Source organism: Schistocerca gregaria, chromosome X (assembly GCF_023897955.1).
Source record: "Schistocerca gregaria isolate iqSchGreg1 chromosome X, iqSchGreg1.2, whole genome shotgun sequence".
NCBI lineage: Eukaryota > Metazoa > Arthropoda > Insecta > Orthoptera > Acrididae > Schistocerca > Schistocerca gregaria.
In genome coordinates, this window is record NC_064931.1 from 309,672,766 (window position 1) to 309,700,292 (window position 27,527).

The 27,527-nt window shown below is 38.6% G+C and overlaps 1 protein-coding gene across 2 annotated transcripts in view; it reads left to right on the top strand.

Annotated features, from left to right (window-relative positions):
* The first annotated feature begins 763 nt into the window (after nucleotides 1-763).
* Nucleotides 764-27,527, top strand: part of LOC126297566 (26S proteasome non-ATPase regulatory subunit 2) — a 116,997-nt gene continuing 90,233 nt past the window's right edge. For both annotated transcript variants that reach the window (XM_049988506.1, XM_049988507.1), the window contains exons 1-6: nucleotides 764-981; nucleotides 5,668-5,724; nucleotides 9,667-9,956; nucleotides 17,757-17,981; nucleotides 22,522-22,680; nucleotides 26,851-26,995. In XM_049988506.1, coding sequence (XP_049844463.1) covers nucleotides 904-981; nucleotides 5,668-5,724; nucleotides 9,667-9,956; nucleotides 17,757-17,981; nucleotides 22,522-22,680; nucleotides 26,851-26,995 — 954 coding nt within the window. In that variant the 5' untranslated portion in view covers nucleotides 764-903. The remainder of the gene's footprint in view (nucleotides 982-5,667; nucleotides 5,725-9,666; nucleotides 9,957-17,756; nucleotides 17,982-22,521; nucleotides 22,681-26,850; nucleotides 26,996-27,527) is intronic.

Here is a 27,527-nt window from a genome sequence, read left to right on the forward strand (position 1 = left end):
TTTCTGTAGAGGTTGGTCCGCGAAGTGATCAAAGCTCAAATTCAGCACATATCTGCTACCTCTCAAATTTCCATTAAATTGTGGCGACATGTACGTGTTCCACTAGGCAGGCATAAATTCAACAGTTACACCACAAGAGAAGGTTCCATAAGGACATTGCTAGAAGTGTGGATAGCAGAAAGACAGGTCAGCTAGAAAATATTGTCATAAATGTAAGAGGCGGATCTGTTGGCTCATTTGCATAACATACGTGTTAACTGTCTCCGAAATTAATTATTAAAATGTTCTTTTATTTATTTCCATCCCCTAACATCTACAAAGATAGAACAAACAATTACAGAACATTTGATAATCAGTAATTAATAAAACCAAAGGGGAACAAGAGTCACGTGCCTGAACTTGTAACAATTCAGCGCGTGCCTATTGCAGGCTTAGGACACTTGATTAGAAATTACGTAAGATTTTCCATCTTCCAAATGAAATTTTGTGTGTGTTCCACAGCAAACTACCGTTTGTTTTGAGAGTAACGACATGGTCCAAGTAGGCCGCATTCTATTCATTATCTTGCGATACATGCATCACAATGTAAAATGAAGCACGAAAATACGTGCTTGAAAATGACCCACGGTTGAAATTGCCCAATCACACAGAGAATAAAAACAATACAGGCTACATGGAGCATGATTTCATTCTCTAAACATGTTGGGCCTGTGGACACTCACAAAAGCGTTTCTTTGCCGTACGACATTGGATGAATATCTTTATAACAATCTTAATATCTTTGAAGCCAACGTTGGTATGGTATACTATTGTACTCTTTGCGGGTGATGACTGGCGTTTGAGTGTAATGTGTAGTGATTTTGTTTATCTTTTGTTGTGAGTTAGTAAATAAACTGTAGCATAATGCCTGACGACGTAACAATGACGGAAGGTACGAAGGAGGAGCAAGAAAAGAAACCCGAAGAAGAAACAGCCGAACTGGTGAGCGACGGTTTTATATTTTTCGTTTGTGTATAGCATGTGCTGTACCATTTTTCGAGAGTATTAAGTGATATATTACATCAGTAATGAGCATGTGGCACTTTTTCGATTATTGAACGTATAACTAATGCATTTCATCCCTATTCTTGCCTGTGTTAAATACTGATGGATCCCAGTATTTGTGATAAGACATATCACTATTCCTTGTATTCTGCGCCAGCTAGTACAGATAATTAGAGACATTCCAATACTTATAACAGTGTTCAGCTGCAGATGACACGATTAGGGCAGTGGTTTCACTAAAATTCAATTACCAAACTCATTATTGCCCTTATAGCCAAAGGAGAATTATTCCACGTTAAAAAGTAGACTAATCAGGTGATGGAACGCAGTGACGGCTGCAGAGCAGTCGTTACTTCTGTTGCTTTTTTTTTTTAACACTGATATAATTGACAAGTTATAAATGCCAGTACATCAATAATGTGTGTATTTTATTGGATGCATATTCGGGAGCAGTGGGATGAAAATACCTTCCTGGCAAGCCAGAATCGTGTTTTCGTGGGTTACTGTAATTACATCATATGAATGTCAAGGTAGTTTGTACACTGCTGCAATGCCGAATAACTCCAATTCTTTACAAGAAATAATCCCCCGCCATTAATAAGCCTCCTGGAGCTCATATCAACTCCTCATCACAATCTGAAAATGACTGTGCTTAATTGTATGACTCGTGTTTGTGCCTTACAAAAAGAAAAATTGTTCATTTAAACCATCTTGTTAAAGCATCTTGTAGCTCATTATTTCTGTAATGTAAAGCTGCCCTCAACCTGAAAGTTGTATTGAGCTCTGCACAATGCTTTTAGTAGGGTTGGTCCTGTTGCATGTCATTGTCTTCCTGACTTCTTACCTACCAGTCAGTTAAAGATGAATCAACAGTCTGACATGATCTCTATGTATTTTCCGCATAGAAGTGTTTATTAGAGTCAAAGAAAATATTAAGTGACAGATAAAATTTGTAAGACAAACTGAAAATGGGAGCCTGAACCTTTGGATTTGTAGTGTGCCACTTAACTACAAAGCCAGACTTTTATGATCTGATCTTGTTGGTACCTTTCTGTAGCTGTGTTTGTGGTAAATGGTCATTCAGAAACATTGCACCATTTGCGTATTTCCTAATTACATGTCTTAGAATGGTACATACAGTTGAACTTACAATGGGTAACAGTCATTTCTTAGTGACATGTATGAAGAGTGAATTGCTCGGTGATCGAGGGTTCAGTCCTCATTTGGTCGGCTACTTGGCTTCTTACTGGATCACTTGTTGCTTCTTTTACCTCTGGCAATGGTTCTTTAACGTGGGAAACTGCTTGTTAACCTGTGGGTTCCCCAATAATTAGCAAGGTGCATCTCTTTAAAGCCCAAAGGAAGCAAGGGCGTGATACACGTAGTTGGACCGTTCCGAATAAAGCAAAGCATGGTTGAAAACACACTTGTATTTGAGGACAGCTTTACTCTGCATTAATGACATACCAAATTAAACGTATAATACATTACACTTACGTTACAACAGTATTCTAATTCTTGAGGCACTGTTTATACTCCATTCCCCTCACTGCGTCACTCGCTCAGCTGCTCTGTTAATCCATACGTAAAGCTCCACATGAAGATGTGCCTTCAGAACTGGAAAATGTAAAAGTGTGTCATTTCCATTGTGTTTTGCTGTTGGTAATCGTTCGCGTAGTCAATTTTGGAAAGTCGACATGACAAATCACGAGTGGGATGCAGGATAGCCACTGAGCTTCTCATTCACAATTGCTTATGGTTTGTAAATAAATTTGGCTGGTATTTTGTTCTCTAAGGTTAGAGTGTAACCACGTCATCAGAATTTTTGGCAAAATCAGACTGCACACACATGTAGGTTATGTAATAATCAATGTATATCTCAGGCTACGCTACTTGTCAGTCTACTGTGGTAACTATATTTTTGTGTTGAGATCCATTGGCTTCGCCATATCACAAGCAAATTATCACATTCCAACCTAACCTAGACCTCGGGCTAAACTACAAATCAGTCTCACTACAATCATGTTTTATGACTTTCACGTTCACTGATTTCGCCAACTCCCAACCAGACTGTCACAGTCCAACATAACCTATTCCTCGAGCTGTGGAACAGGTCAGTCTGTCACCACAACCAGGTTTTGGCTTTCACATTCATTAACTTCACCAACTCACAAACAATTTATCACATTCCAATGTAACTGAGGCTCCAGGCTTCACTACAGGTCTGTCTCTTGGTGCATCTTGGTCTTTACAGTCACCAAAGGACTACTCAAATCAGTAAGAAAGCTTAAATTTCATAGTAACCAGATTGGTAGAAGTGCACTTAAGGTGCGAAGATGTAATCAATTTGTATCTTCTGCCAAAAGGAATCATTAAATTCAGTGATTCTCATTTGCTACCATCAAATTTGTGTCTGATTAGCTCTGACAGGTGTCAGCAAATAGCCAATATCCACACATAATGATTGATTGGCAGAAGAAATCGCTGCAGGCTACTTCTGTGATATATACTAACTAATGAACAATTTCAACTAGTCCTGTTGTACTTGTGTTGATACAAAAGTGGCTTTGACAAAAGCCACTATTCTTCTTTTGCGCTAATCAGCTGCTGATGTTATGTAATGTTTCAAATAAAATATTTATGTAACTTTACTTAGAACACAAACATCTGTCTCTTTACTGCCTGGACGTGCATTTGGGAGGACGACTGTTCAAACCTGTGTGCGGCCATCCAGATTTAGGTTTTCCACGATTTCCCAAAAGCGCACTTGGCAAATGCCGCTATGGTTCCTTTAAAAGGGCGCATCTGATTTCCTTCTCCATTCTTGACACAGTCCGAGCTTGTGCTCCATCTACAATGACCTCAGTGTCAACGGAATGTTAAACCCAATCTTCCTTCCTTCCTTTCTGTACTGCCTTTGCAATGCTTGCTTCCTCCATCCTTGGTGTGCTTTGCGTTTGAGGGTAACTTTATCAAGGGGTAATATATCTTGTCATAATACTAGTCATGATGATCTAATATGCCAAACAAAATAACTAGAATGAGAACAACTGGCTGTCTCTGGCCCATACCTCATTCATACATCATCTTAATCCAAAGTCCATGTGATTTTCCTGAAATTTCTTTGTAGAAGTTGTTTTGTTCTACATTCTGCATTTCGTAATTTGTTATACACTTGTCTAGTTTATTGTTATACGATGTTCAATGTTTAGCATTACTCGTGACCAATAGGAAGTACTTAATAACGTAGTATACATCTTTCCATACTGATGTCCCAAAGAATCTTAATTGTTAGAGACAGTTATCATTTTGAAATATTAGTTTGAAGGCAGTTTTTTTCAGTACGGTATTATCACAATGTTCTTCGTATAGAAGAAGGTGTATGTAGAAAGCTGACAGTGAGATACAAAGACCACTGCACACAGTAACCAAGCCACACCTACTTTATCAGTCCCTTTTTATGTCCAGTTCTGGCATTTTGGATGGTGTGACTTGTTTGGTAACTCACATTACCTGAACTGAGACACGCAATTCCTTGTATGTCATTATGTACCACGTACACCATTCATTTTACCCATTACAAAATTGGACCACATGTGAGTTCAGTTTATTGTTGGCTTAAGCAAATCCAGGTCAATTTTCTTTTTCTGCTGTAGGGGATAACACCGTGTGAAATGGAACAGTGGTAAGATACTGGTGTTACATTCATGAAGACGGTGTCTCAAATCTCTATCTGGCCATATATATTTTAAGTTTTCTGTGATTTCCCAGAATTACTTAATGCAAATACAGGGACTGTTCTTTTGAAAAAAGGCATTCTTCCTCTATATAAGCTTGTGCTTTGTCACCGATGACCTAGTCATCAATAGGGTTCTAATATTTAATCTTCCTCATTTGTTTCTTTTCAGAGGAATATTTTTCACTCACTTGGTGCAATAGGATTACAAATTTTGCGCAGTTTGTAACCGAATATTTTACTGTCATCATAAGTTCTCTGCCTACTTCATAAACTTTTCAGTTTTGCAGTTTTATTTGCATTTATTTTTTCATTATTATCTTCTTCCATCTGGTTTGCTGTTTGTTATTTACTCTTGTCATAATTTACTTCCAGGCAGACTTTGTCATCTCTATATATTCTAACCTCTTGTATTTTCTTTTCACGTGCCTTTAACGTCTTTAAGTACCACATGCAAAAAAAAAAAAAACAACTTACAGTATTTCCTCAATTTCTGTGACTGATATAATTTTGTGTTAACCTATTATCTATTTGCGTGCAGTAAATGCTGACATGAGTATGTGTAAACACACTTTTCACTGTGTTTGTTCCTGTACTTTTAGCATTATAGTGAAGTATAGGCCTACCATGAGTTTACTTGCAGTGTCCATTAAGCCTTTTTGCTAGGATATCATTTGTGGTAATTGACATATCTTTGCTTTAGTTAATACTGTTACATTTCAATCACATTTTTATTAGAGAAACTTATTTTTCATTTGATAGGCCAACATAGGCGATTTTTTTTTTTTTTTTTAGAATAATGCTACAGAGTTACTTATTTGCATAATATGTATTGGTGTTTTTGCAGAGCATTCTGCATACTTAGCATTTTCTCTATTTGTTTGTAGTCTGAAGAAGACAAGCAATTGCAGGAAGAACTTAACTTGCTGGTAGAAAAGCTGTTGGTAAGTAAATTTTATATTTCTATGTCAAAGTAACTACACTTTATCATATATTAATAAGTAAAATGCTCTTTCATATGCCTTTCAATCTCCACAAAAACCACTTTTTTCCTCTCTTATGAATGAATGGAGGTTTTAGTGGTAAATTGCATTTAAAGTGTAAGCACCTTTCTGTTGTGTACTGCTATTGGTAATGATTTGCATGATAAATCACGGAAAGGTATCACTATGAATCACAAGTCGAATGTAGGTAGTCAATGACATTCTTGTTCATAATATCCTATGGTTTGTAAATAAATGTAGCTCATATTTTGCTCTTTTAGGTTAAAAAGTAACCACATCATTGGAATGTTCAGCAAAATTATAAATAAGGCATACAAGTAGGTAATTGCAGTGACTAATTTATATCTCGGTTATAGCAATAATTTTTTTGTATTGAAATTCGTTGGCTTTGTCAACTCACACGAAAATTATTAAGTTCGAACGTAACCTAGGACACGGGTTACACTACAGGTTGCACTGTCCACATGTCTAGTTTTCTCCTATTCACATTCACTGCCTTTGCTAATTCTCAACCAAACAGTCACATTCCATCATAACGCAATCCCTATGCTATGCTGAAGGCTAGTCTGTCATTTAGTTTTGTTCTATTAATTTTGTTGACATTGTCAACTCACAAACTCATTGTCACATTCCAACCTAACCTAGGCCTCAGGCTTGACTACAGTTTAATATGTCAGCATATGTAGTTTTTTCCAGTCTCCAAAGAAATATGAAAATTAGTAAGCATTCATTCACAAAGTTTCTACCTGGCTCACTGGAAGGAATCCTGATGATGATGATGATGATAAGAAGTAGCAACCTAAAAATTCTCAGTAACCAGATGGCTAACAAGTATTCTGGTGCTCTCTGTATTGAAAACAATATAATCAAGTCACTTCTTGTTCTGAAAGGAATTAGATTAAGTGATTCTCATTTGCTACCATATACTATCGCACATTTTGCTAAGACCAACATCAACAAATTGCCATCATCAGTATGCGACATAAGAGCCGCATTACCGTAAGTGCACTTTAACCAGGTTCAGTTGTAAAACAGTGTGGCAATTTCCAATTATAAGATATACAGTCAGGGAGGGCATGGTTAACACATTGCTTGCTCACTTTGATGTGTTGTAACCACGTGTGATCCATCACATAATTGCAACAGAAGAGCCATATCAATTGACTTGTGGGACCTTTTTTTTAACATTTGTCAGAGTGAAACATCCATTGATTATAATGTGGGAAAGAAATATGCACTAGATTTTGCACTATAAAGACAACCAAAAATGCTGTGTAATGTTCAAGTTGGACCGTTCATCAGGCCAGGGTGGTGTTGACACGCTTCAAACCGTATAGCTGAAAATAATAGTATGGCTGGGCACTATCATTTTTGGTAGGTAACAATCAGTATTGCAAAGTGTAATTGACTGTTGTTTGTAAGTTTAAAGTAAAGAAAGTACTAGCTGATTCCCCTGAAAGTGTAGTCAATGACTTCAGCAAACTTGTATGCAAGCTTAATGGCAGGAAATATGCAGTTTGGTGCATAAGCTACTTTCTTTGTCTTACATACATAAACCTTACTTTTTATTGGAAACTAGTGCAAGATGTCGCATCTAAGTGTATTACAATGATTAGACAATGGCACTTGATTTAGGTACAATGTTTGTCATGCTAACTCATTTTTGGGGTGACCAGAGATTTTGATGTTGCCAGCGGGTTGTGACAGTTAAGTTTCTGGAGCTTCTTTTGGACTCTTATTGCGGAAACAATTCTTACTTTTGATGTCTTTTTCTGTGGCCTTACCATACGGTTCTGTGAGACAAGTCTCCTCATTGGTGATATCAAATACCCACTGTTTGCTACCTTGTGAGTAATATGTCATTTACATTTAATGTGCCTACATTCTGATTTTCCTTGCTAAAACAAACTCAGATAATGTAATCTCCTTGAAAGTGATAAAGTATTCCTTTTCCTTGCCAATTTCTGACACATTAATTTTGGAATATGCTTATTGTTGTAATGCATATCAACTTCCTGTACTGTAATATACAGAAGTGGTGAGATGCACAGTTGTGATGGGCTCCAAACAAAGGGTAAAGGCGACAAGGTGGTCATTTGATGAATAAAAAGTTTCCACGAAAGTATTTACAAATAATTAAAGTGATGTAACTGATTTTCCGTGCTAGCTTAAAACTATCTTGAACAGGAGTGTGTACACACACACACACACACACACACACACACACACACACACACACACACACACACACACACACACACAGAGTACTAAGACTGTAGGTAGTGTGGGTGCTGTGTTGGGTGGTGTAAGTAGCGGGGGAGAGAAGAGGGAGGGAGGAAGGAAGGAAGAGGGGTTGGTGGTGGGTGACTGTTGGCTTGGCGGGAGGCAGCCGGTTTGCTGGCTAGGAATATGGGAGTAATGGGTGGTAAGTGTATGGGCTGGGCATATAATGCACAAGTGTGGGAGCCAGTAGGGAGTGGCACATGGTAGATGATGATGATGTCGCGACATAGGTTGGGAGAGGGTGAAAGGGGAAACTGTTGGGTGGAGGATGTGGGCACGGTGGCTTAAGAGAGATTGATTAAGGAGTCAAAGGAGGTAACTCCCATCTGCATAGTTCAGAAAAGCTAGCTGTTGAGGAAAGGATCCAGACAGTCCGCGATGTGAAGCAGCCATTGAAATGTGCTACGTCATGCCACTGAGTTGTCAACTTTATTTTTGGTCACAGTCATAGCCAAAATCCTTCCCACTCTTCCTGAAATGGTATTCCATTGTCCATCTGACCTACACAACATCCCAGTCCATGCCAGAGCCACTTTCACTCGCTGTGGAAGATCCAGGTGCAAGACCACAATCCACCTTCCTGGCACTTCCTCCTCCAGTCCAGTCACACACTTATCCTACCCCATCAGAGGCAAAGGCATCTGAGAAAGCAATCATGTCATATACCAAATCTAATGCAATCACTGTACTGTTTTTAATGTCAGTATGACAACCAACCAGCTGTTCAACAGAATGAGTGGCCACTGCCAAACTATGGCCAAAAGCAGAGTTAATCACTCAGTGGCGCAACATGCAGCTGAGCACAACACACTCAGTTTCAATGTCTGCTTTACAACCTGTGCCATTTGGATCTTTCCCTCCACCACCAGATTTCCTGAACTACCAAGATGGAAATTATCCTTGCAAAACATCCTTCCCTCCCATGCCTTTCCTGGTCTCAATCTTCGTTAACCCACTGTACCAACACCCTCCACCCAATAGTTTCCCCTTCCTCTATCTTATAATTCCCTTCCAGTTCACATCTTTGTGTCATCTATTCTACTAGTTTCAGCACCCATGCGTCACATGCTTGGCCCGAACACCTGCCACCCGTCTCTCCTGCATTCCTTGCCAGCAAACTGGCTGTGGTTGTGGAGACAGACATAACAATAGTATAGCCTGAGGCTTCTGTTGTGTTCTTTAATTATCCTAGTAACTGTTCTTATCATTTTTCTTGTCATGTTGTATATGATCTCTTTCTTGCTGCAGGTTTGCTATAGCTAGTTTTTCCATTGAGCTGCTTTGTAAACTCTTTCTTTTACAGACTGTTAGTCCTTGTTTGGCACTGCAGAAGGAACTTTAAAATCCTAAACACTGTCCACTGTTTCCTTTTATGTATATGGCTGCCTATTATTGTTACCATTCTTTACCGAATACCAGTGGGAAATTCAAATTAATTTATGTGATGCTCGTTATTGTTTTGCACAAATTAAACACAATGTTTAAATTATCTCTAGTTGCAACTGGTACTTATTCAGTTTGTACAGTGGTAACTTACTTTGCAGTATTCTGAGTAATCAGCTGCTGTTTTTTGTTAATTTTACTGTGCATCTGTTGCAGGACAATGATGAAACTCAGTACTTGCCTGCTCTAGAGAGCTTGAGGAGCCAGATTCAAGCATCAACCACATCAATGACCAGTGTTCCAAAACCTCTGAAATTTATGAGGCAACATTTTGAAGCAATGAAGACTGTATATGATAAAATTAAAGACCAGAAGACAAAAGAATTTTGTGCTGATGTGATATCAGTGCTAGCGATGACAGTCACTGGAGATAAGACTGAATGTCTTAAGTATAGGCTACTTGGATCTGTTTGTGAAATTGGTGATTGGGGTCATGAATATGTAAGGTAATTGCATTTTGATAGTATTAAGGAGCTTGACAGTGGTTCCCAATTGCTAAAGTGTAAAAATTATGAGGAATGGAGTAGAGTCGTGCAGAAAAAAAATTAGGGAGCTTGTGCAGTGTTTGCTTTACTGAATCTGCATTCCAGAGGAGCTGGAGTCAAATTCCTGCGATGCCTTCCAGACTTAGGTTTTCCAAAGTTTTCTAAATGATTGTAAATGCTGGGAAGAATCCTTTATCTTCCTTCATGCAGTGAAGATTGATGTGTCAGTCTTGTGTAGCTAGTGGGGTCTGTGCAGTCATACCATTTACAAATGTTTGATACGTATACTACTGTTTGGAACACATACAACAGCAAAAAATATTGGAGTTAACCCAGTGAAATGTATTATAAGAGTTATTTATGATAGAGGTATTATTTGCAAAGCTTTTACAGACAGGATGTTGTGGTATGGAAATTTGTAATAGTTTTGAAGTCAAAATTTGTTGGTGATAACCACCATAAGTGTACTGTGTAACAAGCTTTAAGTTTGTTCCACAAGTTCCCAAAGTAAAAGAAATTTCTTAGGCATGGTTTGTGTCGAGGCTATATGATATGTTATGTGACATGTTGCAGTAAAGGTTGCATGATGCTTATTGGTGCAGTGCTCATGTTCCCACTGGGAAGATACAATAAGTGATACGATACACAATGCAACTCATGATACAACAGACAAGACAGCACAAATCACATTTCTGTTTCACTTGCAATCATGAGCTCTTTTGAAGAGAACATTACTGTGATTTATCATTATTTAAGTCTCAAAACACTAAAAAATAAAAGAAAGTACTGGGTGCACTCATACAGTGCTATAACTTATAAATACTAAACATAGTTTGCCTGTGAGGTCACTCAACATGAACAGAAATTACGCAGAAAGAGTCCAGGCACTTTTTGGAGCAACCAGTATTAGCTTCTCCGACAGTGCAGCACACAAATTTTTGACTTGACATTTCTCCTGCTGAGAACCTGCCCATTAAAATGAGGTAAGTTGGTGAAAGTGTGTGAATGGTGTTAAAAAAGCTGCCATTAAAAGTTTGTTTTCTATAAGACCACATAGAATGATACTTGATTCAGTGTTATGCATGTATAATGGTCTCAAATTAATTTTGCTGGGACAGTATTTTCAATTTCACAAAGTAGCATATGATCCAGCCTGGAGAACATTCAGAAGAAATGCTATACTTGAAATGAGATCAGTCACCATCAGTGGTATACCAGTGGGTGGTGAATGCTGCTTAGAGGTAAGCAGTGTGTTTGAAAAAATGGAAGAATCTCATGGTGTGAAGGAAAATCCCAGTGTGTCCTCAGCTTTTTCTGGCTGCTCATTCAGAAGTAACAGGAATGTAGCATTCAGATTTCTTTTATTCTGATCACAAAGTTTCCTGAAATCAGGGAGCGTAGACTGAAAAAACATCCAGTCAGTATCATCAGGTGATGACTCCCTGTGTCTTTTCATTTCAGTAAGTTTTTCATTTCCAGCTTTGATTTGTATCGACAGCATAGCAGTAGGAAATAGCCTCGCGTGTAGCGCATAGTGTATAGCTGCCGTCTTAGTCGTGGACAACTTCCAGTATATCTCACTTATTTGCTTGAGGATGGAAATAGCTATCACTCTCCTTCCACTGTTAAAAACAATTTTGATATATTTTGTACACAGCAGTGCATGACCTAAAACCCACCAAACGTAAGCTGTCCAGTGACCACATACGCCACAGCAAGCTTTTCAAAATTTGCCCTATAGTTTACATAGAGTATTTGTGAAATATCGCAATAACTATGGGCAACAGTGAAAAGAAAGAGAGTTCATTACCATGTTGTCATGTCAGACTATAAAATAAAATAAAAACCAATTAGTTTCCTTAGAAGCAAACGAGAAACCCTGTGTAGCAGAGAACATATGTGAGTCTAAAACATGTGATTTTTAGTTTTCACACAGAAAGTAAAAGCTTTCCAGAAAAATTAAATAAAGAGATGGATGTAGCTTTGCTTCATTTACATAAAGATGACTCAAACTTTGTATTTTATAATACAGTTTCGTGGATCAATCAGCGCTCCCTGTTGCTCTTGGTGATACGATAGATATACATGTCTGCATTGTATCGCTGTTATCGCAGTGTGAACCAATTGAGTTGCTTAAACTACTTCTTTACACACTTCACCATTTGGGGTTGCATTTGTATTGTATTGTGATGAGTCACATCGTGTATTGTATCGCCTTAGTGGGAACGATGCCTCAGAGCTACAAATGGTAACGTAGCACAGTCTAATGGCAAGTCATTGACTAATGAAGTGACAAAATTTATTTACCACAAATTTATTGTATAAAATATAGGAAAGCAGTAATCAACTAAATTGATAATGGAATGGGGGATTGTAATACAAAAAAGTCAGTCTGTTGCAAGGATTTTGACTCTAGCTTGTCATCAGTATCTCGGTAAATAAAAGTGATTCTGGTGTTATGTTTTAATTATATATGAAAACTGCTTAAACTCTACTCATTTTCAGTTTCCTAGTATCTTACAAGGTGCAACAATAAAGTAATGAGACTGATGGGGGGGGGGGGGGAGAAAATGTTGCTTGCTGTTTTAGTCAAGTTTAGTGTTGTCTCCTTCAAAGTAGTTCCCTTCTGATTGCACACACTTTTTCCAGCACTTCTGCCATTGGTGGTAACATTTCAGGAACTCATCTTCTGTAATAGCCTCCAAGACCCTCGTCACAGCTTTTTGGACATCTATTGTTGCTTGAAAATTGTGTCCCTTGACTGCGGTTTTGACTCTTTGAAATAGAAAAAAGTCGGACGGAGTGATATCTAGTGAATAACGTGGCTGTGGTAGTACTGAAATTTGTTTTGAGGTTAAAAATTGCTGTACTGACAGAGCAATATGGGATAGCGCATTATCGTGACGCAGAATCCAATTATCAGCAATGTTGGCATGGACATGAAGAACTGTTTTTTAAAAAGTCTTTCTAAAATTTCTTTGTAATAATATTGGTTAACTGTTTGTCCAGGAGGCGCCCACTCTTTATGAACAATTCCATTGTAATCAAAGAAGCACACAAGCATGCATTTCAGTTTTGACTGTGACATGCTAGCTTTTTTTGGTCTGGGTGATCCCTTTGAGCACCATTGCGAACTTTGCCATTTTGTCTCTGGATCGTACTGAAAAAACCAACTTTCATCACCAGTGATAACATGGCTCAACAATTCTAGATTGATTTCCATTTTCTCTAACAGATTGGCTGCCATATTTTTCCGTGTTTCTCGCTGTTGTGGTGTGAGATATTTGGGGACCATTTTTGCAAAAATCTTTCTCATACCAAAATCTTCAGTTATTATTAGACGAACTGTTTCTCGATTGATGTTCAGTTCTTCTGCAAGCATTTTCATGGATAATATTAAAGATCAAATGTGTTTTTGGGTACCAGACCCCAACAGATGGTCCTGGCATTAATACCACTGGCATGTTATCTACTGACGCAAACGCAATGGCTGAGCACTATGCTCGAGCCTCCACGTCGGAGAACTACCCCCCAGCCTTTCGCACCCTCAAACGATGGATGAAAAGGAAAGTCCTCTCGCTCACTACACACCTCAGTGAACCCTATAATGCCCCATTTATGGAGTGGGAGCTCCTCAGTGCCCTCGCAAATTGCCCCGACTCAGCTCCTGGACCAGATCTGATCCCCAGTCAGATGATTAAACATCTCTCGTCTGACTACAAGCAACATCTCCTCGTCATCTAAAACCGGATCTGGTGCGATGGTGTCTTTCCATTGCAATGGCGGGAGAACACCATCATTCCGGTGCTCAAACCTGATAAAAACCCGCTTGATGGGATAGCTATCAGCCTCACCAACGTTCTTTGTAAGCTGCTGGAACGTATGTTGTGTTGGCAGTTGGATTGGGTCCTTGCATCATGTGGCCTACTGGCTCCATGTCAGCACAGCTTCCGCCGGGTTTGCTCTACCACTGATAATCGTGTGTCCTTCGAGCCTGCCATTCAAACAGCCTTTTCCAGGCGCCAACACCTGGTTGCCGTCGTTTTTGATTTATGAAAAGCATATGACATGAACTGGCGATGATCATATCCGTGCCACATTATATGAGTGGGGTCTCTGGGGGTCCGCTCCCGTTTTTTATCCAAAATTTCCTGTCGTTTTGTACTTTCCATGTCCAAGTTGATGCCTCCCATAGTTCCCCTCATACGCAGGAGAATGGGGTCCCACAGGGCTCTGTATCATGTCTCTCTATTTTTAGTGGCCATTAATGGTCTAGCAGCAACTGTAGGGCCGTCCATCTCACCTTCTCTGTATACAGACAACTTCTGCGTTTCGTACTGCTCCACCAGTACTGGTGTTGCTGAGCGTCGCCTTCAGGGAGCCATCCGCAAGGCGCAGTCATGGGCTCTAGCCCACAGTTTCCAGTTTTCAACTGCAAAATCGTGTGTTATGCACTTCTGTCGGCGTCATACCATTCATACAGAACCAGAACTTTACCTTAATGACAATCCACTCACTGTAGTGAAGACATCGATTCTTAGGACTGGTTTTCCATGCCCAATTGACTTGGCTTCCTCACCTTCGTCAGCTTAAGCGGAAGTGCTGGCAGCAACTCGATGCCCTCTGCTGCCTGAGCAACACCAACTGGGGTGCAGATCGCTCTACGCTGCTGCAGCTCTACGGAGCCCTTGTTCAATCCCGTCTTGATTATGGGAGTCTGGTTTATGGTTCAGTGGTGCCCTGAGCGTTACGTTTACTCGACTCAGTGCACCACTGTGGCGTTCGCCTAGTGAGAGGAGCTTTTAGGACGAGTCCGGTGACTAGTGTCCTTGTGGAGGCTGAAGTCCCTCCAGTGCAAGTTAGGCGTGCTCAACTGCTGGCCAGTTAGGTTTCACATATTCGTAGTTCTCCTCTGCATCCGAATCACCATCTCCTTTTCCCAACCACGGTGGTTCATCTCTTGCATCGGTGGCCCAGATCAGGGCTTCCAATTGCAGTTTGTGTCTGATCCCTTCTTTCCGAACTGGAGTCGTTGCCTTTACCACCTGTACTCGAGGTCCATTCACGTACACTTCCTTGGTGTACACCTATGCTGCAGCTTTGCCTGCACCTTTCACATGGCCCTAAGGACTCAGTTAACCCTGCAGCTCTCCACTGCCACTTCCTCTTGATTCTTGACATGTACTGAGGCCACGAAGTAGTTTACACCGATGGCTTGTTTTCTGATGGTCACGTTGGTTTCGCGTATGTCCATGGAGGACATATTGAACAGCATTCCTAGCCCGATGGCTACAATGTTTTCACTGCTGAGCTGGTGGCTTTATCTTGTGTTCTTGAGCACATCCGTTCATGCCCTGGGGAGTTGTTTCTTCTGTGTAATGACTCATTGAGCAGCCTACAAGCTATCGACCAGTGCTACCCTTGTCATCCTTTGGTAGCGACCATCCAGGAGTCCATCCATGCCCTGGAACAGTCCAGTGGTGTTTGTCTGGACCCAAGGTCATGTCAGAATCCCAGTTAATGAACTTGCCTACATTCTGGCCAAACAGGCTACACAGAAACCGCTTATGGAAATTGGCTTCTCGGCAACTGACATGTGTTCAGTACTGTGCTGCAAGGTTTTGCGGCTTTGAGAGACGAAATAGCATAACCTCAGAACGCACAACAAACTGTGTGCCATGAAGGAGACTATGGATATGTGGCATTGCTCCATGCTGGCCTCTTGCAGGGACCCTGTGGTTCTCTGTCGGCTCTGCATTGGCCACGCTTGGGTGATACACGGCTACCTCCTGCGCCATGATGACCCACCTCAGTCTTGGTGCGGTGCCCGACTGACAGTGACCCATATCTTGGCGAGCTGTCCTTTGGCTCCTCTGTGATGGACTTGTCAGTTATTGGACTCATTGCCATTAATTTTAGCTGACAGCGCCTCATCAGCTAATTTAGTTTTACGTTTTATACATGACGGTTGGGTTTTATCATTCTATATAAGTTTCAGCGCATGTCCTTTGTCCCTTTGTGTTCTCCATTCTAATGCTTTTAGGGTAGATGTATTAATGTGTCGCAGAGTGGCTAGCTTTTCCTTTTTATTCTCATGGTCGGCCAGCCATGGTTATCTGCTCTCTTGTTTTTACCCCTTCTATCTGTTTCGTGCTTCTCTCTCCGGTTTTCTTTTCCTGTTTTGTCCATAGTAGTGTTGGTTGTCCTTCTGTCATTCTTCTGGTTCTTCATTTCTCCTGTTATTGTGCTGTACGTCTGCTTTCTTTTCTTCTTTCCCTTGTGTATTTATTTTACCGGGAACAAGGGACCAATGACCTCGCAGTTAGGGCCCCCCCCCCCCCCCTTTTAAACCAACCAACCACAACCAACCAATCAAATTTTCTCCAAATGGCGCGTTAGATCATCAGAATCCTGAGGAAATGGAAATGCCATGTGGCTGGGCCTCCTGTCGGGTAGAACGTTCGCCTGGTGCAAGTATTTTGAGTTGACGCCACGTTGACAACTTGCATGTCGATGGGGATGAAATTATGATGATAAGGACAACACAACACCCAGTCCCTGAGCAGGGAAAATCTCCAACCCAGCCGGGAACCGAACCCGGGCTGTTAGGTATGACATTCCATCATTCTGACCACTCAGCTACCATGGGCAGCAAATTGATATGTAGAATATCGTCAACATTCTGTTGTGCTGTAAGAGTACCAAGCATGTCAGCCAAAGTCCTGCTATGAAAATAATTGACACCCCAGATCATCACTCCTGATTGTTGGGCCATATGGCAGGCAACAGTCAGGTTGGTATCCTACTGCTGTCCAAAGTATCTCCATAGACATCTTTGGCCTAAAATATAATTGACTGGAGTGGAATGGTGTTCACTGTTGCGTCTTGATTCAAATTGAGCCCCAGTGACCAGCCGAAACATCTGGAGATGCCCTGGACAGCCATGAGATACCAAACTGACTGTCACCCGCCATACAGCCCAATAATCAGGAGTGATGATCTGAAGTGTCATCTCTTTTCGTAGCAGGACCCCTTTGGTTGGCGTCTGTGGCACCTTTACAGTACGGCAGTAGTGTATGTCTCGTTTCATTGCCCTTCTTGGCAAGCCATCCAGGGCTTACATTTCAGCAAGGTAATGCCTTCCTGCACATGATGAGAGTTTCTGCTGCTTGTCTTCGTGATCGCAAAATCCTACCTTGGCTTGCAAGGTCATTGGATCTCTCCTCAATTGAGAATGTTTGGGGCATTGTGGATAGTCCCCTCCAACCATTTTGGGATTTTGACAGTCTAATGTGTCAGTTGAACAGAATTTGGTATGATAGCCTTCAGGAGGATGTCCATCAACTCTATCAATCAATGCCAAGCTGAATAACTGCTTGCATAAGGGCCAGAGAGAGACCAAGATCTTTCTCTTGGATAAATTATCCAGTTTCTCTGAAACTGTACTCATTTGTTTGTCTGTACATTTACATCACATCTATCAATTTCTGCCCCATTCAGGTAATACCTTCGTGGTGTGTCATCTTTTTTGTCTTCGAGTGTATTTAATTGAGTTTGTCACCAGTATTGTATGCTCACACTGCTGCATGTAGTGTTTCATTTTTCTTTTTTGTAATCAGATAATATGTAGTTTTCTAATTTGCTGGTTTCTGAGACAGTGATACAGTAGGAGAAATGTAATGTCAAGCTTTTATTGCTATTGCTATTGCTAGTTTTAAATTTATTGATGTTCCACTGAAAAGAAATAATTACTGTTTACAGGCATTTAGCAGGTGAGATTGCAAAGGAATGGTCAGATGTGAATAGTGAAGATACAGGATTGAAGCAGAAGTTAATTGGATTAGCTCATCAAATAGTTCGGTATCATATGGCTCACAATGCTGAAGCAGAGGCATGTGATCTTCTGATGGAGATTGAACAACTTGATATGTTGGAACAATATGTCGATGAAAGTGCATATCCTCGTGTTTGTCTGTATCTTAGCAGGTACTGTATCATATATTATATACTGAATCTAGCTTTCTCTAAGATGATAAATGTTTTCCCTTTAGGGAAGTATATGCTGCACTGAATATTTGTTACAACTTAAAATGTTTATGTATCATCTGGACTGAAAGGAGGCTCTCATACCTTTTGTGGGAAGTATGCTACCAATTTATAGCATGTCTCATTGACTGACACGGAGCTCTGATTTTCCATTAAGTTATTCCTCATACTTAGCAAATTCTGCAGACATTCTCTTAAAATTCTGAAGTTGTGGCTAATTCAAAATCTCTGTTATAATCTTTCTCCCATGGATGCGAGACTTGCAGCTTCATGGGAGAGCTTCTGTGTAGTTTCAAAAGCTTTTGAAGATTTGGAGAATAACTAGGGGAAAATTGCCACTTTGTCAGTTCATGAAGCATGCTCAGGTGGCGCAATAGGAGCAATGTGTGTGAAAGGTGTTCCTGGCATAAGGTTTTAATTTTTCTCACATTGTTTAATCCTCCTCCGTCAAATGAAGTGGCTTATTCTTGTATTCTGGAGTAGAAGATTAAATCTCCATATAACCACTTATATATAAATTTTCATTTGTTACTATAAACCACTTCAGTTGAATTTCAGGATGGTTCCGTGAACAAACAAAATTATGACAGAATTCCTTCCCCATCCATTTTCATTCCAACTTGAACTGTGCTTCTAATGATCTCGAGCATGTAGAGATGTTTGTTGAAGCCTTTTCTTTGTACCCTGCCCTGCCTTTCCACCGAGATTTCCCACAACTGTGCTCACCCTTCTTTCTGATCCAGAATTTATTTTTGTTTCATGTTTCGTATGAAAAGTTTTCAAGATTTCTGAAGGGAAGAAGATTGTAAAATATGTTTGGCATTGGTTGAATTCACTTTTTTCTAGTTCTGATGTATGTTTCACTTTTCTAGGCACTTCTTTATGAAAAAATTACTGGTCTTCTCTCCCAGTGTACGTAGTTGTGTAGAGAATAGAAGTATACTGTCAAGTTTTGTTGGCAGAGGGATCTTTGTCTATGATGAATGAATTTTATCATATGATGTGACTAAACAGAAATTGTATGGTTGCTGTGTTTTCTACAGGTGCATATTTCTGAACAGCTGTTGGTTTGTGTCCCAACTGCTCAATATATGTTGTGTTTCTTACATAGATTGGTATTATTCCCTGCTGATTGGGCCATTTTCTGGGTACTGTTTTGGTTAAGAGCAATATTTCATCATGTTACCTCTGCAGGGAGCATACAGTTGAATGTAGAGAGTATAAGAACAATTCCTTGAAACACAAATTGTGTTTTGTAGAAACCTGAGTTGTAATTATGCTAACATTAGACATATGTTCATGAGTAATATATTTATGGCACATTTAAGTTTTATTTTTCGCATGGTCTTAAAATAATGTAAGCAACTTATTGTTGGTACTGTTTGCAAGCCTTTTTAACAGGAAAAGAGATTTTTATTGCTCTGTCGTGTTTTATTTCTTTGTTATCAAATAGCATCCTATCTCAGGAGTATCATAGAAGACTTTATCAAAGTGATTTAATTCAGATTGTGGGACATTCAGTAGAGAGCATCAGTGCCTTTATCATATGGTTTGCTAACTGATTAGAGTACAGACATTCTGTGTTTACTATAGTTAACACATGAAGGTTTTGTGTAGGGGGTAAGATTAGAAAATTTTAACAGATAGAGCTTGATACATTGCATGACTTACTAATTCTCGTTGGAATATAGTAAAGTTGTTCTACTATAGAGTCAGTTTAACAGTATATAGAAATACAGTATTTCACTTGGATGGAAAAATGTGCATACACAGATTTGACTATTAGTTGATAACTTGATGTTGTGTTTCATGCCATTCATAAGTAGAAATTAAATTGTGTTTCTTTTCTGTATCCAGCCTTATGTAGACACATGTGAGAGTAGATTTTTGTAAGAACTTGAAGCTTAGAATGTAAGGAACTACAGCTGCAGTTAGTCACTTAATGATATATTAGTCTATTTTATAGTTCTGAGCCACTCCAGTTGCAAAGGTTTACATAAATCTGAAGATGAGTGTGAAATGGCTTGAAACTATAATTGAAAATAAGCTAAATATATTGTTAATTTACTGGTAGCAACTATTTATAGCTATAATTGATTTGAGATCCATAAAGAGATGCCTAATAAAGAATTCATTTTGGTGACTGATATAATGTCTTGATATAAAACAGATGAACATGCATTATTTAGTTGCGCTGCTTTCTAAAGTGAAGCTATTTCAACATAGAAATGAACTGGGATATCAACAAAAGATTTGTAAGCTGAATGGAAATGGATATCTTACTTGTCCGTGTGAAAACCATTTCATGTGAACATTGCCTTGCATTTCCAGAGAGTATCAGTTTGGTGTTGAAGTCTGCTTGTAATTTTTTTTCTATTGCTAGCTGAAAGTTTCAAATGTGAATATGAAATGAAAAGCAAGTAAGGGAAAGTTTTGACTTTATTCTTTTTTGAAAAAGAAATAGTTGTTCACAACTTTCCAACTCATCTCAATAAAGAATTTTTTGTATCCTAAAGAATGTTCTTACTGTGCAAGAATTTTGTGGTAATATAATGGAATTTGAACCAAAATACTATTTTTCAAATAACTGTTTATTACTTTAAAGTTTATTTATTTAAGAAAAAAAAGCTTTTTGGACCTACAAGTTGACTTTGTCTGCTTGTAGGATATGTACTGAAGGAAATCAACAGTGTTCTTGCAGTTTCTTGTCCTGCTCTTCATTTGTCGTAATTTTTTTTTATCTCAGATGGGATGTTACACTATTCAAACTAATTGAGATAGCATATTTGGGTTTAATGAAATGCTTTTAAATATGAAAATTAGTTTTTGTGCAACAATTTTTTTGGTGTTTTAGGCAGTCTACATTTTAAAGGGGAACACTGACTGCTGTAGAACATATCTGTTGCAATAGTGTGTCAGTGAGATAATTAATAGTCACTGACAGAATAGGTTTCACCATGAAGTGAAGTGCACCAAAATTACTTCGAGTGGTTGCACAATAGCATTTAAACAGTTAATAATTTCTACAATTTGTAGACATTCTCTTGATAATACTGCAGTTTGACCATAAACACCCATACACACACAAAGTGTAGGTAACTCTGTACTTGTGGTATGCTGACAAAAATGCTGCACTGGCAGTGATTCACCTCCAGAGTTGTAGTATGTTATTTCTTGCAGTTAAGTTTTCTGTAGAGAAAGTAAATATGATATTTTTGATACTTAGAAAGAAAAGAGGTAGATCCTGGGAGGATTCTGGCTACTGAAATGCATATAAATCTTTTGGATTAAGGAAAAAAGACACACTTTTTTTTAGTATTATAACTTTGTTTCAACTCCTAAGTATTTTTATTACTTCTCTAAAAAATATGTTGAAATTTTCATCTCTAAATAGCAATCAGTTTTTAATAACTTACAGTGTTGATATAAGTACAGCAAAAGTAATTGACCCCACTCAAAACACATGTAATTGACACATTTTTATGGCCAACAAAAACTAAATAGAGCAAACAATGAACAGTTTGTTTTTATGTCCTAAGAATACTTGTTATGCCATTTTGTTTTATTCACATTTAAAGAAGTGGGGTACATTTACAGTCCATGTATTGCTGAAGTAATTCATGAAAGTTGTCCATCACCCCCAGTCAGTCAATTTGTGTGCAATGAAAATGTTTTCTAGGGAAGTTACGGTTTTTAATTAATCAGTAGGCTGATGACTCTGATGGTACATGTTGCAGAAAAAAATTACACATCGATGACATCAATGACCAAAGTTACTTCACGATGAGATGTAATGGCCAGGGAACATCTACTTGAGGTAGATGTCCCCATAGCACATCAGTGTGTGGGCTGTGAAACCAAAAGTTATTTTGCTTTGCATTCCAATGAGGTACCATCATATTACAGTAACTATCAAAGTTCACAATCACTGTAACATTATCTTCTTTGGAGAAATGCAGACCCCAGGTGGTGAAAAATCTTGCTTTGCACCATGTATTCAGCCAAAGATTATGCAAGAGTCATTTCTGCAGCTGATGAGGGTTGTGTGCCCAGTATCTGAAATTTTATTTGTTGATGTTCTTAACTGACATGAAGACTGTTTAACTGAGGCTCTTATCTCTCCCATAATTTATCGACTTGTTGTGGTGTGGAAAGTACAGGTTTAACGAAGTTTAAAAAGTACACATAGAAGCTCTTTATGTCACTGTAAAAGATTCATTGTTTTTTAAAAAATCTCAATTGTTGTGGCAACAGAATATGGCATGGCATTCACTTATGAATGCAATCTTCACTACCACCATATCCCCACCACTCTTACAGTATTGGGCCTCAGAAATGGGTCAGTTATTTTACTGTATCATGAGCTGAGTGACTAACATGTTGAGCTTAAGCTATCAGTTTTGCAATGTTACTTAATTTACATAGTGTTTTGTTGTCAGTGCACTGTTTTACTGTGGTAATCTTATTTCTTCTCTTTCAGCTGTGTGCCATATGTAGCTGATCCAGAGAATACTACATTGTTACAAGCAACTCTTAAACTTTTTCGCCGTTTCAATCAATACCCACAAGCCTTGCGAGTTGCGATGCAACTAAATGACCATAATTTAATAGAAAAAATATTCACGTCTTGTCCTGATCTGTAAGTAATAAGTTATGGAATGTAATGTACACATTTAGAATTTATGCAGATGGTTGTGCTTTTGATGAGACAACCAGCCATCCACTAGATTACTGCAGCTCATTTCAAATTTGTCGAGACATATAAGGCTGTGATCTAGTGTACCATTTCCTAAATGGCTTATGGTTTTATTAAAATAACTTTGTGATTGGCATTTCGTCAAGTCAAGCAGTAGGGATCAACTGCCAGCCAATCATAGATCTGTATCAAGTGTCACATGCTTGCTATGCTGCCTCTTGAGGATGTACCCGCAGAGCTTTGGCAAGTGTGGATAGCTGCAAGCCATTAATATTCCCCTCCTCCTTCCCTTCACTCCCTCCATCTAATAAAATTTATCAAGCAAAAAGTTATTTTGTTCGATCTATAGTTCAACTTTTTGTTTTCTGTTTGTGTTACTTTATAGGATAACTGTCAGGAGAGCTACAGTCACTGGGGAGATTCCCTAGTATTAAGTCAAGAACGATAGTTCTTCGTGGCTGCATACTCAAACTTTTTGAATGTTCCTCAGTTTCTACAGTACAAATGCTGTTGCTGATACTTTTGTGAAGGGCTGCAGGAAAATCTTCATTTTTAAAAACTATTTGCTGTAAAGAGGCAATTTTCAGTTTTTTAATCATAGGTCGGGCAGATTGTCAATAGCTTATGAGTAAAGTAAATATGCTGGCAAAATGTTGGGGCACAGAGAGAGGTGCTCGTTCAATTTCACATGTCTTCGCAACATTATGCCCAGATATTTAAATGAGATGACTGTGTCAAGCAGGATGCTGCTAACACTGTATCTGAACAGGTTTCTTTTCCCTACTCATCCGCTTTAATTTACATTTTTCGGGATTTAGTGCCAGCTGCCATTTGTCACACCAATTTTGTCTAGGTGTCATTGATCTTAAATACCTTCCTATACACCACAGCGTCGTCAGCAATCTGTCACAGATTGCTGCCCACCCTTTCCGCCAGATCATTTATGTTTATATAAAATAGCAATGGTCCTATCACACTTACCTGAGGCACCCCTAATGTTACCCCTGTCTCTGATGAACACTCACCGTCAAGGACAACATACTGAGTCCTATTACTTAAGTAGTCTTCGAGCCAGTCACATATCTAGGAGCCTATTCCATATGCTAGAACCTTTGTTAACAATCTGCAGTATCCAGAAGATAGCTAGTTTTCATTCTCATTTGTATGTGCCTGTCAATGACTCAGTGCCTTTGCTATTCAGAGAGTGGGTCTCCTTTACTCCTAAAAAGTTTTTTAACCAGGTCTTTTCTAATTGTAAGGCAGATATGATAACATGATAAGCTGCATTTATTTCATTATTCATGAAAGTGTTATTTTAGGTATCCGTGTGTGTACTGGAGACTCACTCCATTTTGCAAGTGCAACGTCAAATTTCTTGGTCTGGCATTGAAATAACATTTTCTCCAAAATGCTCTTACATTTTGAAATCGTTCCCTTTTAAACCTCTATATATTGTCCAACATTTTTCCTGTGAGTTGATTCCATGCTGGAATTGTAATTCCAAGAGATGTACTTTCTCTTTGGACTCATATTGTTCCCAGCCATAAATTCCTTTAGATGTGCACATTAGTAAAAGTGCAAGGACATCATACTTGGTGATTTGGGGCGTATGTTCTAGTGATTCATACTTTAACCTGTAAGGGCAGATGGATTTTCCAGTTAAAAGCTCTCCCTTCCCCTCCCCCCCCCCCTCCCCTCCTCACCACTTTTGCAATAATCTGGGCAGTTTTTCTCATATTTTTCACTACAGTTGATCCTGACCTGTTTAGTTCGCAGCTCGTGGTCTAGTGGCTAGCGTTGCTGCCTCTGGATCACAGGGTACCAGGTTTGATTCCCGGCCCGGTTGGGGATTTTCTCTGCCCAGGGACTGGGTGTTTGTGTTGTCATCATCATCATCATCATCATCATCATCATCATTCGTGACAGTTGTTAGACTGGACTGTGTACAAAAATTGGGCTGTGTAAAAAATTGAGACTTTCTATGAGCACCGATGGTCCCACAGTTGAGCACCCCACAAACCAAACATGATCATCTGACCTGTGAAATATTTATCACTGTTTTACCCTTTGCACAGTAAGGAAGGCACCACATCAAATACAGTCATAATAGTTCTGTAATATGAAATAAAATCCACCTTTTTTGTGCAGAACCAACAGCCTGCAGTCACTGGACAAGTCACATTTGCTTCTCCTCTGTGTTCAATCATATTAACTCAATATCATGGTTTGCACTTTCATGGTTTCACCTGTGGTTGCGATTTTGAGACTCCTTTTTGCGGATAATCTGCAAGAGAAATATGACTACATTTAAACTCAGTTGCCCATTTCTTTATTGTTGGAAAGGAAAGGGCAGACTCCTTGTGAACTTGCTCTAATTTTGGATTCAATTTTTGTTGTTGATAAATCGTTGGAGACAATGATTTTGACAGTGTCATTGTGTTCTAGTTAATTCATTGGACTGAAACATCCAGTACATGACTGCTGTATAAACAGCCTTAGCAACAGGACTATTCAAAAAATCTAATTAATGTTCGATTTGCATTGTTAAACAACATTTAGCAGTATAAAAAACTCATTGATCAGCTACACCATCTATATGCCAGGTGAAAAAGTTTTCGTCTTGTCTTCAAATATGGTCTTTTGACATGGATTCTATCCAATTTTACAAGGGCTTATCCAAGTAAGTTGCAGTAGAAGTTGTGCCACAAGGTGCCTCATATTCGGTAATGTCATGCTTACATTTCTGTGTTAAAATCAACATTCATTTCAACTGCGATCTGAATTTTTTCATCCAGGGAGTTAATATTTTTTGTTTTCATAGACTTAGGCAGAGAAATGTTCGTGGTTTCCTATTGAAATCTACAGCCCAGTTTTCATATCATTTGTACGCTAAATAGGTTTTTTTGAAATCTGTGTGTAGTGTGTTGTCAGCAATCACTTTAATTACACCCTGTCATTTTCCCATCTACACTCTTCAGCATCCATCTCTCACTTAGCTGCCCCCACAAGTCCTACTTCAAAGCTATGTGAAAAAACATAATATGTGACCTAGAGAAGTCATACACTATTACTTCAGTGTCAGTCACTGGTGTTGCACAAAGCAAACCAGTGATACTTTTATTTTGTAAAACGTTGTTCTTGACAATAATGCTGACCTTTCATCTTTCTTCATGTGAACTATCAGTAAGTAATGCAGTTCAGTATTAGTTGTTTGTTGTGAATTCCTTAGTCAGATGTTGATCAAAGGTAAACTGCAAGGTCCACACAGATGTGATGAAATAACCAACTGCTGTTTGTACATGCAAGGGCTTAGGAATATATCTCTCATGTAATGGGTTCGTGCTTCTTGTTTTTCTCTTTTTTAGTTTTTCCCTGCATTCTAGGCATCAGTGTTTTCTCTCTGAAAATTGTGGTAATTTTTATTTTAGTGACAGAAATTCTCTAGATGTGTTTGGTGATGTTTTATGTGAGAAAGATTTCTTATTAATCAAATTCGCCATGGAAACTAATTTTCCCCTAAAAATGACAAGAACACAATTTTAATAAATTTCATGATTGTTATGTATTTATATTTCAGTGTAACTCAGACTATAAATGCTAAGTTACGGGATTCAGTCTTCAATTAGCCCTACTTTTATCTGTTACTTATCTTTTCACATCTATAGTAATGATATATTAATGTGAAAAATGCCATTGGTAAGTTGTGCTGTAGCTGGGAGTCCGTGTTAAACACAATGTTCCCCTACAACTAGCTTGGTAAGTCAGTTTGAAGGTTGGAGAAAGGTAGGCATGTATCACCCCAACATTACCATGCCTAGTAAAGCACTGTAGTGTTAAAATCGTATTTATATTTAATGTAAAATTTGTTAGTTGAAGTACCTCTCAGACTTTTTTATTGTACTTCAATTTGTTTCTAAATTTGTGGCATTTTCTTTATGCCAATTGAGTATCTGGTGTATTATTTATTTTTGCACAGCTTTAATACCTTGTGACATTATTTATTGTTACTATATATTATGTTTTGAATTCATTTTTGAGTATTCATTGAGATACTATATATGATGTGAAGTGTTTGTGAATAAAACATTACGTATTTTGTTGTTGTTTCTATAGGTCCGTCCAGAAACAGTTGGCGTTTATGTTGGGAAGGCAGCAGGTGTATTTAGAGTTGAATGAAAATATGCCAGAGTATGACGACTTAGTGGAAATAATGTCCAATTCACACTTAAACAATCATTTCTTGAGCTTAGCGAGAGAGGTAAAATATTTATTAAATTGCCAAATACATTTTAAAAATGCCAGTTAAGTGGTATGTTTTGTGGCATAATTTCATTCAATAGAATAACTTTCTAATATTATTTAAATGTTGCTAACATGTAGATCCAAAAATTTCTTCTCTTATTTCTTAATTTCTATTCCTTGTTGAAGTATAACTATCCCAAGCACAATCAGTACATGTGAGAATTTTATTTCAGTTTTTGCATTGTGCATTCATCTGTGCAACATAAAAAATGGTATGAGATTCTTTTATTGTAATTTACAGTTCAGGTCACTCAAATGGTATCATTAACTGATTTTGACTTCTTAGCCAGCCTTTGTCAGATGATATGTTTAAAAAGAAAGGAAAGTAAGGATAGTAAAATGGTAGGAAACTAAATTACAAAGTCAAACAAACCTTTACAAACAACTATACCCACTTGAATATGTTACATAGCAACTGAACAGGCAAGGAGAGGCACACACGATGGAAACACATCTGCACACTGGGGTCAACTATAAACAGGTTAAAT